Source organism: Panicum hallii, chromosome 6, assembly GCF_002211085.1.
Source record: "Panicum hallii strain FIL2 chromosome 6, PHallii_v3.1, whole genome shotgun sequence".
In the NCBI taxonomy this organism is placed as follows: domain Eukaryota; kingdom Viridiplantae; phylum Streptophyta; class Magnoliopsida; order Poales; family Poaceae; genus Panicum; species Panicum hallii.
Window position 1 is genome coordinate 6,352,531 of NC_038047.1, and position 14,293 is coordinate 6,366,823.

The 14,293-nt window shown below is 42.3% G+C and overlaps 1 protein-coding gene across 1 annotated transcript; it reads right to left on the bottom strand.

Moving 5' to 3' along the window:
* Positions 1 to 4,818: 4,818 nt before the first annotated feature.
* LOC112898088 (zinc finger BED domain-containing protein DAYSLEEPER-like) lies at positions 4,819 to 5,868 on the bottom strand. Its single transcript, XM_025966486.1, has one exon. It carries the CDS (start codon positions 5,866 to 5,868, stop codon positions 4,819 to 4,821), a length of 1,050 nt encoding a protein of 349 aa, XP_025822271.1.
* Positions 5,869 to 14,293: the final 8,425 nt, after the last annotated feature.

Here is a 14,293-nt window from a genome sequence, read left to right on the forward strand (position 1 = left end):
GCAACAAAGTTCCTCACAAACTTGAAATTTAGGAGAAATGGCAAGAGAAAACTGCCCTCGGATTACGACCGCACACTGATAAAGGCCCACCAGAAAATGAGGCAAAGTGGCAAGGGCCTTCCTCAACTAGGCACACAACAAAAAAACCTTGAGTCCCTCCGGGTGACAGCGCATAAAGAGCAACACGCGGCACAATTTTTGGAAGAAATGGGTTTTTACCCTTGGGCAGGCAACGGGGCAAGATGATATCCCAATCGCCACCGTTGCTAGTTTTCCATACAAGCATCGAACACCCTTCTTCACTGATGAGAAGTTCATCAACCTACCCACGCAGATGCGCACATTCCATAAATTATACCTGGAACATTCGAAGGCCGGCCAACACACGTTTGGAGTTAATCTAATTTATATTGTATCGTGCAGAATGGAGCTTAAAAACTTCCGAAAAGAGGGATGGGAGCATCAGGTGGGTTTCATGAATCCCATGCTTATCAATTAGAAAAATTTACGGGATAACTATCAGGAAACATGTACAAACATGTTCAAAGCCCTAAGGGAACAATTTTACAAACCCTATATATACATACCCTACAACTATAAGTAAGTTTTCATCGACTCGTATCTCTTTTGTGTTCCTAAAAAAATATTAACTCTAATGATGTGTGTGCGCGCGCGCTTGTATAATTATATGTGCAGCTTCCATTGGATTTTGCTCGTAATCTGCATGGAGAGTAGTAGAGTTAGAGTGTTCGACTCCAAGAAGTACAAAAAAGAGGCAATCGACCACTTCTTAGAACCATTGAACAGGTAAATTTATTTTGCACAAAACACAACTATTTTGGGATCAATTAAGCTTCGAATATTTACCTTTCATTCTTATGTGCAGGGTGTGGAGAGCTTTTGTAAAAAAGCAAAATGGTGTTTTTAAGAATGAATTGAATTTTAGAATGGACTTCCCGGTATGTGGTGCTGCTACTCTTTACATATCTCATTTTCTATTCTGTATACGCATACAAAAATAGTTTATAACTAATTTGTTACTTTTTGAGTGTTTAAGACACGAAGCAGGAAATAATTGGTGTGGTTACTATGTTTGTGATTAGATGTACACTCCAACCCATTTTGTGAAGTATACGTCAGAGGACGTAAGAGTATGTACAAACCATTCATAAATATGCTTCTAATTATGCTGACACGAATAATTGATATATCGAGCTTTGTTTTTATCAAATGATAGATGATACAAATCAAGTAAGAAGTTCTCCCAATGTATAGGATCGTTGTCGTGTAGGAGCAGCTCATAGGATTCATTTTGAAGGAGATCATCCATCCTAAAGGCAAGTTCTACCACGATGGCCATCCGATCCGTAGAGAATCTGCATCGACGTCGTGAGCGGCTTATGAACTTGTAATCGAGGCAAAAATTAATTGCTTGTTACATTAATTTCCAATGCTTGTAGCGTGATATTTGTATATTTGTAAATATTATTATGTCTAGATAACTTAATTACACGAATGCGACTAATGAATGTATAGTAGTGTATGGCTTGGGTATGCGTAGCAATTCTGGAAGCATAAACAGTAATAAAAAATTGGAATAAAATATGATTCGGAAAAAAAGGGAGAAAACCCTTTGGTACCGGTTGGAAAGAACAACCGGTACCTAAGGGACCGCCAGCTTGCGTCAGTGCGGCAACCCTAAGGTACCTATTGGTCTTTCCAACCGGTACCAAAGGAGGCCTTAGGCACCGGGTAAAATACCCGGTGTCCAAATCCGAGACTTTCAGTATCGGTTCCTAGTACCAGTTGAAGAAGCGGTACCTATGCCGGTTTTCAACCAGTACTAAGAGCCTGTTTTCTAGTAGTGGCAGATCCTATGTAAAATTATCCCTTCCATTAGAAAGCTTAGTAAGAAGTTATGTTAACTATAAGTTTATCCATGGATCCGGCAGGCGGTGTGGGGTACGTTCTTAAGCCTTTCTGTGTCTCTCTCTACATATTTGGTTATTTGAGCACAGATACAGCAAGAGAATAACATACACGTCACACAATGGCACAATACATACATGGGCAAGTCAATCACTGATTAGCAACTCACGAAACAGTGTCGTGTCCGCATGCTTGTGAACAATAATGAGCGCTTATTCGTATGCATCAAGTACGTAGTAGAGTTTACTAGTGGTAAATAGCTACCAGTTCAGGCATCCTCGCATTGGATGGGGCCGGTGACGACGAAGACCCTAGAACGGCACACGCATGGTATCAGGCCGGCACGCCGGAGCTTGGCGCTGATGGCGTGGGTGCCGGACTCCGGGCTTCCAGCGGGGACCAGAACCAGGAAGATGCGGCGTGCAGCGTACTGGTCAAAGGCTTCTTTGAACTCCTTTAGGCTGCTGAAGCCGGTGGTAGGGCACACCTGAGACGACGGTGCCGGCGCTGCTGCGGGCGTCGGCGGCGGCGCCAGCGCCGGCGATGGAGCTGGCGTTGGTTGTCGTGGTGCCCGCGTTGGACCTGATGGAGCCGGCAGCGGGGTGAATGCCTGGGCCTGGGGGGAGGCCGAGACGAACATGAGCAGTGCCACGGCTAGGACCACGAGCGCCGACGGGGAACAAGCCATGGACATGGATGCCAATATTTCCATTGCCGAATTGGTAGCTCCGAATCGATCTGGCAGGTGCAGGATAAATACGTTCTCAAGCGTCTCTACATTTATATCCTTGGAGATAGAAGACCTGCAACTTGCAGCACGTACGCTACAGTAATGGTCGCCTAATTCTCCCCAGTGTACTGCAGCTAACTATAACAACTGTAGACTTTGTAGCAGGCGTACGTGCACCATGAGCCTTCGTTCCCTTGGCACAAGTAGCAGTTGACGATGTGCGATGATGGTCGACTGCACGCAACGCTCTGGACCGACGACCTGGCTCTCCCAAGATCAGGATGCAACAGGACCTGAACCTAACAGGAGAAAGCGTGGAATTTGGACGTTCCAGTGCCAGGGCCTGCTGCTAGATATGCAGGCACACACGTGTATAAATTTAGGTGACGTCAATTGATGTGCTTCAGAGAATGTCATTTGTCAAGCACACAGAAACTAGCGTACAGCTTACCAAGTAAAAACAATGTCATATTTATGTGCAACGTAACGGCATAACTGTAAAAGAGCTTAGCATGTTACACTGAGCAGAACTATAAAAAAATAACGATGGGTCTGACTGCCTGAACGAAACTCCCGTAAATACATCAGCACATACAGGTTCTATTCCACCAAACAGGAAAGTAAATGCAGATGTCATGCAACGCACCACTAAAATATGAGGCATTTTGTTCATGCTTTCTGAATTTTTGAAGCTTCAGGGCACGTGCCTAAGAAACCCCGTTGGATCAGTGGCCCTGTAAGAAACTTAAAAAAGCGAGCTCCTCCTCAGTTCCACGCGGCTGATGCCGGTGCTCTGTCGTTGTCACTGTTTGATTGAAGAGCCACGGTTCAAATTACCTTGACAGTTCGTGTCTTGTTTAGTTCGCTTTCTGTTCTATTGCTACAACGTGTAAATCGAACCATAAAGGTGCTACATTGAAGCTGCTCTAACAAGTTCAGTGGTGACGGAAATCTGATATATAAACGGATATCATTTTGAACTAGAAGAATTTGTGGTAGGGTTCGACTCTTGGAACTAATTCAGTATCTTGTGGTTGCAATAGGATCTCAAGATGTATGACTTTGTGATGTTTTGTTGCCTAGTCGTACATTCTTACTTGTTTTTTAGGGAACCTTTATTATACGGTAATGACTTTGCTACGGCTGACCGTGCGTTTGCCTATTGCACAGCAGCGTAAATTTAGCATCCACCCCCAACGCTAGCTCTGGGCGTTCGGGATTACCCAAAATTTCGGGTCGGTTAATTCGGGTTTTGAGATCTGCTATCCGAAATTGTACCCAATATTTTAATACCCGAAATTTTGGGTACCCAATATTTCGGGTTCGGGTTCGGGAATACCCATACTACCCGAAATCAGCACAAAGTCGATTTATATAGCAAAAAATCAACAAAAAGCAACAGCATAAACAACTCTCCAGCACCCATACATTCAAGCAACAACTTTATAGTAGCAAAAACAACATTATAGTTGAAATATGACACATAATTTAGAAGCATTACATTTCAACAGTGATACTTTATAGTAGCAAACTAGCAATACATTATAGCAAGGCAGCAACAATACTTTATAGCAAAACATTGCAGCAGCAACACATAATTTAAGATGTACATGTCCCAGCAGCAGCAATGGAGTTGCTTCCCGTTGCCGTTGCATGTGTCCTTGAAGTGGAAGCTTATTGTTTACCTTTTTCTTTTGCACCAAATTCCTCAATTAATTCTGCAAGGAACCAATGTCCAGTCAATAGTGGAATAAAAAGGATTGACCAATTTACCAAATTGCAACAAATAAATGAAGGAATGTTTTACCTTGTTCCATCATGGTTAATTCCTCGATATTCTCTTCAATGTCAACGGGTACCGACCATTTTAGCCAATCTTGTGTACATACTAGTGCTTCAAGCATGAATGGAGTAAGGGAGCTTCGGAAGTCATCTAGAATGCGTCCACTTGTGCTAAATGCCGACTCTGAAGCTACTGATGAGATAGGTATAGCAAGAACATCGCGGGCCAAGCCAGACAAAATTGGAAACCTCTACTCAGATGCTTCCACCACACTAAAAGGTCAATCTTCATTTCGGTGTCTTCAGTTTCTTCAGCAAGATATTTGTCGAGTTCAGACTTGGTATTGTTGCTTGAAGCATTGCCTAGTCTCATCCTCTTAGCGATGACTTCCTTCAGTTTGCCCCCCTCTACCTCCCTTTGATGCTACTGGATCAATTGCATCAGATGTCTCTTCAGCTGGACCATACATTTTCTTGTATTCTTCAAATAACTCATGAACACAAGTGTCAATTGCTTCCCAAACTAGTTGTCCCCTTTCCTCACCAAATATCTCTTCAACAGTTATCTTTGTGTACATAGATAACTTGTATCTTGGATCAAGACAACCAGCAACAAAAATCAATAAATTTATGTTCTCCTTCTCCTTTCCCTTTCCCCTCCCCTTGTCATTCACAATTGTATTGCTATTGCTGGTGTGCCAAAGTCCCCAATATTTGTCAAATTTATCTTCCATTCTCCTGCCCATAGCTGATTGCACAACATCTGTACTATTCAACCAGGATTGAATCAACAAGTGCACTTCTCCAATCTCATGAAAGAGTGTATGTGAAGTAACATGGAGTGTAGCAGAGACACGGACAGTAAGATCATGCAAATGTTCTAGAAAATCAGCCATCTTCTTCACATTTTCCCAATCAGTTTCATCTGGGTGACCAAATCCATCCCTTGCTTCAGATAGGTCAATAACATAACTCATATCTTCATCAACTAACCTAGTGAACACTTTCTCATAAACAATTGCAGCTTTAAGCATGATACAAGTGGAGTTCCATCTTGTTGGGACGTCAAGCTTCAAAAATGGCTTATTGGTCAACTTCTCTTCCTCTATAAGTTCCTTAAATTTAGCTATTCTTGAACCTCCATTTCGAATATACCTAACAGCAGCTCTAACACGCTTCACAGAGAGGTCCACTTCTTTTAGGCCATCTTGCACGATGAGGTTAACAATGTGTGCTGCACACCTCATGTGCAAGTACTTGCCATTAGCAATATTTGTTCCGCTTAGTTGCCTCCTCAAATAACCAATACCAGTGTCATTGGCACTTGCATTGTCAACTGTTATAGTCATTACTCTCTCTAATCCCCATTCAGTCATGCATCTGATCACATTTTTACCAATGTCATCACCTTTGTGCCCCTTCACCATGCAAATTTGGAGGGTAGTAAATGTTCCAAGGAACTGATTATGTCATATAAGGATGCCAATCGTGATATAGGAGTTCTCAACTTGGAAAATTGCCGGAGGAAAGAAATTGTGTCTAAGATTTGGTCCAACTTGCCATGCCCAGCATGGATAGTACCCAATCTTACAAAGATGAATTTGTCATTTGCTAAGAAAGTTCTCTTTGTCCCATGTACTGAAATTATGCAGTTCTCCATATTGTTGAGCTTTACGTAACCAACAAGTCTGTGATTCAGATATCAGAAAACAAATGTTGTGGACTTGGTAGGTGGGGGTGTTTGTTACATGTTGAAACATCATGAATGCTCTGGTTTATCTGTGCATTGTGATGCTAAACTGAAAAAATAGCTGAAATGGTGATATTGTCAGGTGGTAGCTTACTTCGGCACAGAGTGCCACTCATTTATTCACAGTTTGGTCTTATTATATTACTTATTTAGCTTGACATTTTTCATGTCTTGTGGCTTCATTGCTTTGTTAAGGGCTTGAGTGTGGTTGTCAGAATCTGTTACTTAAGCAAACAGAAATCTGCCAGGAGATGCACAAAAACCTTTTTGGTCTTGAAACAATTTGTTGGCGTATTTGGACTGCTCGGAAGGCCATCCATTTTGAAGCCCTTTCCTTATCTGAACTTCTGTTATCCCTAATCCATAAAATGTGGGGAGGAATGAAGGTTTACACAGAAATTCATCCAGGAGTTCGTGTTTGTGGCATCTACGGATCTATAGCAGCAAAGCTTTGGTTTCAGAACCCTATGTCTTGTAATTTGAACCTGTTTGCCATCTTAAAATGCTTTTGTATCTATCTGTGTTGTCTGAGCATGAAGCGATTCTGTAACGACACCGCTATTTTTTCTATTCATTGGCTGACTAGTTTTGTCTGAATGCTTGGCAGAAAGTAGCCTGTTACTCACAAAATATGGTGAAAATTATAGAGCAGTCTAACAATGTTTTAGAGTTCCTGTCACAGTATGCCAGTTAAACACCTCACAAGAATATTATTCAACATATACTTACTAACAAACTCAAGAAAATATGTATGCATTATCATTCTAATATAGTATCCAAGCTTTTCTTCGATTTACAAGTCAACAAACTCCTAAACGGTTGGACAAGTTCTTGGTATCCCAATCTTCACAATCCTGTACCTGTAGAACCACAAAGTTTGCATAAGGTGATCCTCATTAATGCTCCAGCCACCATCCTATTTCAAAAACCAAATGTACATTAGAAATACCACCAAGCTTCTGTCTCTACCACAGCTTGCATTAGATGACTCATTGGTGCTCCAGCCACCATCATATTTCAAAAACTGAATATACTTTAGAAATAAACTAAATTATAGTAGCTTGCATTCTATGGAAAAGAAAATATTGATTAAATCATCTTTAGGAAGTTTGTGGAGAAAGTAGATGTTCCAATCACAACAGTGGTTAATCATCTGCAACCGGACATTGTCAATGTTTTCTCATCCTTGCAGATTCAGGACAAGTAGAAATGATGACAGAGGCCATATATTCAACTCCAAACTGGCATGCAAACTCATAATCAATCTGTGTAGTCAGAGTCCCAGCCAGAGCATATGTATGCTAATCTATTAGACAAGAGTAAGACAACTAAGCTTCAGAAATGCAAGTACCTGACAGTACATAGCCAATTATGTCAATATGGAAATCTTTATCATTTACGAGAACCTACTATCCTAGCCAATACAAACTCGCTTCATATACACAATTTATAGATTGACAGTTTTCTTAAGATTTTATAATTACAACACCTTGAAGAATCCTTCTGTTTAACGGAAAATAAAGAGTCAAACTAGCTAGAAGTATGATATAAGGATAGAAAATAAAAGGAGGTAGACTAATGGAATCAACTACCCCATAACTCTCACATTATTTTTACGATGACCAAAAACGATGATGAACATCAATATGTCATAGGTATTTCAATTTCCTGTTATAGTCTATTTTTTCTGTACCATACAAGGACGAGCCATTAGCTTCCAGAATTCACAACCCAAAACTTTTTTAAAAAAAATAAGTTTTGCATAAAGAAATCAGTAGTAACGTAACTCCTAACTGGTATGTCTAGGTTGTGAGTTTCAGCATTGACTCAGATATGACTTAGAAACACCATTTGTTAGAGATGAGGAAAATAACATTAGACTACCTCCTCTTATTAAAGGAGGAGGTTTCATGAGTACAGAACCAGCGAAGAATAAGCTTGTTGCTTGCTTCAAAATAAGCAATAGCCTAATGTCTAGGCAGCTTACTAGCGCAAGGTGTTAACAACCAATTGACAGAAACAACTATTTGCATCATGAATCATTTTTACAGTTTGCAACACTATAGTCATTGTGGCAGACCTCTGAAATCAGAACACCCAAGCATTTTTTGTGTGATTATTTTATCATGTTATCATCATAGCTCACCTCAAAAAGTGGTAACCAGGTTGTCACGTACCAGAGAATGTAGCCATGTAGCATCAAGCACAACAGGAGGGCTGATGATAGATTTCACAGTATGGGTGGTTGCAAACAACCTGAGAACTTCAAAACAAAAGGAAGGTGTGAAACTATTCAACCATAAGGTAGTGTATGTCATATGTGAAACGAATTCAAGACCTGAAAAACAAAGAAATTTACCTTGCACATTGCTTGCTTTTCATATGACAAAGGGCCACTTTATCAATTTGTAACTATGATTCTAGTACATACATATTAGCAATGACAAACATCACTACTGAAAACCAGCAGCAATATATGGATTTGATGGCCTGGAAAAGGAACAAAACAACTTGTGCATGTTGTTGTGGTTCTGAAGATGATCTAAGACCTAGTTGTACATTTAGCAGTTGGATAGCTACTCACGAACAGCATATGACCTACCGTCTAACTATTTAACCTCCAAGGAATTGACGTGAGAGCTCAATCTCATCAAAGAAATTACTAAGCAGCTGTGAGCCTGTTGGTTATGAGCAGAATTGGAAGTTCAGATACATGCAGCACATCCACCTGAAAATGAACAACATCTACATCTCTCTGCAAAAATCACAATATTCCAACAGCAAAAGCTCATAGAATAATTTGGTTGGCACCAAACTTGAAACATGTACTGATGAAAAAAATAGATGCCAAAATTTCATTTCCTAGGAAGAACAAATGGATTTTACATTGGACAGAGTGCTATCATGGTCTCTTGCGTCGATTGCAAATTACATAGTCATCTAACAGGTGTAAAAATTGTGAAAATCACATACATGGTCCACCGATTTCAGGAAACATAAACACTAGTGAGCCAAGATATTTGTCAAGGTTCTCCTAGTTCAGTGGCAACACGTGTTCAAACCAAGGCATCTCTCTTGCATGAAAGCAGTACAATTGGATAACTTCCTGGTGGATCTCTCCTAGATTGCTTTAAAGTTTTCTGAAGCAAATCTTTCACTGAAACCAGTGGGCGACCAAGATGGACAGAAAATTTCTGGTGACACAAGATAAGGCAGTGAAGTGTGCAGAATCACAGGAGGTGCATTAAGAGGACTACCGTAGCGACTGTCAATGCAGAGGAGCATCAGTGAGTACATATTCCTTAGTTCCTTACAGTAGAATTATCCTACAATACTAAATTGAAAAGGTACATTCAAGTGCAGAGTTTCTGATCTCTATTACCATTGCTTGTACAGTGGCAAACAAGAAAAAAAAGTATGGCCATTAAAAAAGTGTGGTTCTTTTACCTAAGCTAAAATAACAAAAATAGAAAGATAGCACTAATGCATACAAAAATATTGGTAATTGTATAACCAACTCCACAGGTTTTGATGAATTGTGATATGCAGGTACCCATGAACGGAAACCAAGGAAAATCGCATATGACACACAAGAAATGCACAGAAGATTGTCCGCTGTGTTACATAGAATCGAAGGGCCCACAAATACAAACCAAATCGCCTTACCAGGGCATAAATCACCGAGGATCAACACAAGGACCCACATGTCAGCTATCCAAAGGAAGGCGCCACCTGGGGTCAGCCGAACCCTAGGTTCAGCCAAACCTGGACGCCTTCCCGGCTGCCCCATCTTTGGCGGGAAGATCATCCTTATCTCCTCAAAGGCGGTAGCAAAGGTTTCCATACATAGAGATGGCGGGAATCGACCTCTTAAGCTATAAAAGGGGAGGAGGAGACCCTCACAAAAAATAACACATTTTGGAGAAGAAGTAGAGGGACACCACCACCCTTTGTAAAATTAGGATAGGGAGTGTATGAGGAGGAAGTGTGGAGGAGAGCCAGACTTGTCGGTCTCTCTCCGACCTTGTACCTCGACGGATACGATCCATTTGAGTAAGTATCCGGGTTCGTCTACTGGTGAGTTCTTGGTAAAGTTATCCTTACGTTGTTATTCGTTTGCGGGTTCATCATCCATCATTGTAGCGGATACTCTAGTAGATGGCCCCTAATAGAGATAGGATAACCTTGCGCAACGCTAGAGTAGTAGTCGACGGCATAAATATGGTGTTTAGGCCCTAGATTACCTTTGTTTTCATCAAACCCCTAGGTGTTGAGGGGTAGGCCGCAGGTGTGACAACCCTGTCCGTTCGCCATGAATTTTCGGTGGTTTGTGAACTTCCCCACGTTCAGTTTCATAGTAGAGTTAATAGCCGGAGGACCTTGGCAGACTAGGGTCAGACCAGTGCCTGAAGTAAACGAATAGCAGCCTTAGTTTATCTTTCCTTGAACCATTCCCAAGGCCATTCTATCTCTTGTTCTTCGGGGTAAACTAGTTAGAAGACTGTTACACCTCCATTCCCTGAGAAAATACGATACCCTGAATACTCTCCAGGTGAAGTGCTATAGTGGTATATCCATGCGCTTGAGGATTTATTCGTAATCGTTAAGAAATACCAACAAGCATTTCTGGCACCGTTGCCGGGGAATGGTTGTTGTAGTTGTTTTCGAAAGTCCAGGATTTCGGAACACACGAGTGCGCCCGGGGCCCATCCTCCAGCGTGGTTGGCCATCTGCAGCCTGATAAAGTCATCGAGACGCGCAAACGCCCCTACCTAGCGCGCCAACTCTCGATGTTTCGTACTGTCGACTAGTGAATATGTGTTTGTGTGTCTAGTCCGGATGGTGTGCAGGGAAGACACGAGGTTTATACTGGCTCGGGTGGAATGTCCCTACATCCAGTTCGAGCTACTCGTGTTCTTGCACTAGTTTGCAGTAAGGATTACAAACGGCGAGAGAGGGAACGGGCTCCCAAGTCTCTAGTGGCGAAGTGGTGTGTGGGTGAGTGAATGTTGTTCCAAAATCCATCCCCCCTATGGGGGTCCTCCCCTTTCCTTTTATATGCCAAGGGGCAGGGGTCGGATACACGAGAGAGAGAGAGAGGGAGGGAGGGAGAGATCGCTAGGATCCCACTTTTCCTCCTCCCTGCGTGTGTGTCCCCACTGGTCCTGTAGATGATGATGGAGATATCCCTGCTCTGCTCCCAAGAGTGACATGTGATGTGCGTCTCAATAGGGCAGGCTGCACGGGCCCCCGGCGTGCTTGGTGGGTGACGTGCGCCCCAATAAGATGGGCGGCGTGAGTCCCGGCACATTTTACCGCTTGACCTCCGGTGCGGCAGACGACAGGGGCTTGCGGTAATGGCCTGTACTATCCAAGGGTCATGTCGAGGCACGTCCTTACCTGCCCCATGTCAGAGGTTCGACCCTCAGCACGACCTGTCATTCCATGAGACCCTGAGGGCCCCACGTCCCTACGGTGGGTACGGTCGAATCCGTTCCCTCGAGATCGGGTGAAGTGGAGCTCCCCCTCGGGGTCGAGCGAGGCCGAGCCCACGCCCTCGGGGTTGGGCGAGGCGTGGCTTCTCTCATAGGGATCGGGCGAGGCCGCGCTCACATCTTTAGGGTCGGGCGAGGCGGAACCTATCCTCTGGTGGTCGAGCGAGGTGGCTTGTGCCCTTCTTCTAGGCTTGGTATTTGGGCCGTCGGTGCCCTTCCTTCCGGTGGGCCGTTTGTTGCCACGCAACAGCCTTGATTAGGCTAAACCGCATATTGTGGGAGAGCTAAACCGTAATTAGCTTCCTAAGGAACATACTTTTGGGGGTCCGTGATATTCTCCCCTGACAGAAGGTGTCGGCGCTCTTCTCCAAACTTGTACCTCTACGGATGCTGGCTTCCTCTGGTATGAAGTAAGTTCGTATTCGTGATTCCTTTCTTGCATAGTATGGGTGAGATCAGTTCTTTTACTCGCGGGTTCGTCGCTTCGTATTTATATGGAGTGCTATAGTTTGCTACGGGTCGACAAACGTAGTTAGGTTATAGTGGTAATCAACAGTGTAGACGTGGTGTCTAGGCTAAAGGTTATCCTTCGTTTGCCTTATATCCCACGGGTTGCTAGAGGTAGGCTGTAGGTGGTGACAACTCTTTTGGTCCTTTGTAATCCTCCATGTTTGGATACAGTGTAGAGCCTTGCAGACTAGGAGTAAGTCGGTGCCCGAAGCGAGTATTTTTTCGGAGAGATCGACCTTTAACTCATCTATTTTGCTACCTTAGGAATCCTCTCTCAATCTCACCACCTATCTTGATGTGTGCTTGGACCGACTAAATTAGAAGTTATTACACACACATTCCCTTGGATTCAATACCCTTGGGATACTCCAAGGTGAAAGCTACAACAGTATCCATGCGCTTGCGGATTTATTCGCACATCGCTAAAATACCCAACACTCAGGCGATCGGCAACTGGGAGGTACTGCATAACCATCACAGGAATTCTACTCTGCTTCTCAGAAATGCCTAAAATAGTGTCTGCTGGCTCAACACAGGCAACACTTTGCACTCTTCCGCTTCCTTTTATTCTCATCACCTGGACCTTGAATTTCGCCACCACAATAACCGGAATTATTTTTGTAACGACTTGTGGAACAAACAAGGCATTTGTCCAAGTCTTCAAAAGTATTCCCACAATACAAAATACAATAATTTGGATATGCATAAATTCTTTCCACACCCATCCTAAACGAACTGACAAGCTTCTTTGCTCGATAGGTGTTGGCGGACACTTTATTTGGCTATGGAAGCAACCAAGCCAACATACGCTAGAGATTATTGAAACTACTTTCTGACCAATTGTTCTAAGCTTTTAGAGTCAACAGTTCAAGTATGAATGAAGCACAGTCTAGTATTTCAGAGATCTCTTTGATCGCTTGTATATATTTTCCTCTACTGATTTTTTCAGTCTCGAAGTTTGCTAATTTTTTGCACTGCCTACCAATAGATCTGCTCTGGTGTGGCGCAACAACTGGCTAAGGAAAATCACCATCATCAAGTTTGTCGTCACCACCATCATCACTACCACCATCGACGGGCCCCTCGCTGACATCATTACCATCATCATCACCGATACCCGCACAAAAATCATCATAAGCATCAAACAATCTATCAAACTCGACGTCTTCTATCATTTCGTCAAGTGGATTCGCCATCGGAGGGGTGCTTTCTCGCCATGATATGTCGAGATCATATAATTCTCAACAGAACCACTCACCAACACATGCGATCTGATTATAGTTGTGTCGTTGAATACTCTCATATTCTTGCAGGTTTTGCATGGGTATGGTATCCTCTGTGTCTTATTTTTTGCATGATTTTCCGCAGCTTGAATAAATTTATTAAGTTCTCCAAAGAGATGAGCATCCATCCTTCAGGCTTTGTACATCCATATCCTATCCATCTCTGAACATCAACAAATAATTTAAATGGATTAAAACAATCTCTTCAATAATTTTATAAATAAATAGTAAATAAGCATAAGTATATACTCTTATATATGCGTAGATGTTGGAAAAAGTCAATTTAACATGTACTAACTAAAAAAATAAAAAACTAACCTATTATTGAACAACTAAATTTTGGGGAAAAAAACTATCCTGCATGTGTGTAAATATATAAAAAAATCAAGTTGTCCTCTCTCTTCCATGGATTTAGTAATTTGTTTACTTAGAAATGAGGATAAAACATAAAGATTGGGCCCAAATATTTACGTAATCTTGTTCTCCTACTAAAATAACTTAACTTCATCCAAAAGTTTAAGGCAAACGGAGCTCCAAATGGCAAATCCACACCATGAAGATCAAGATCTAGCTAGAGGTAAGAGAGCCCCTAACTCAAAGAAAATCAAGTATAAAACCTCCCCTCCCTTTTTTTGTTTTTTGAATTTTCGGGCAGCATCTCCCCAAGCAAGCAATGGGTTGTCAGGAGTAGGAAGAAGGCTTGCATCTAGAATTTTTATGGATATTTTTAGGGACAGGTGATGGCGTCATCCTCCCCTAAATATGCATTTCCAAGGGTGGGTGACGTCATCACCCGCTTTAAAAATGAGTCCTA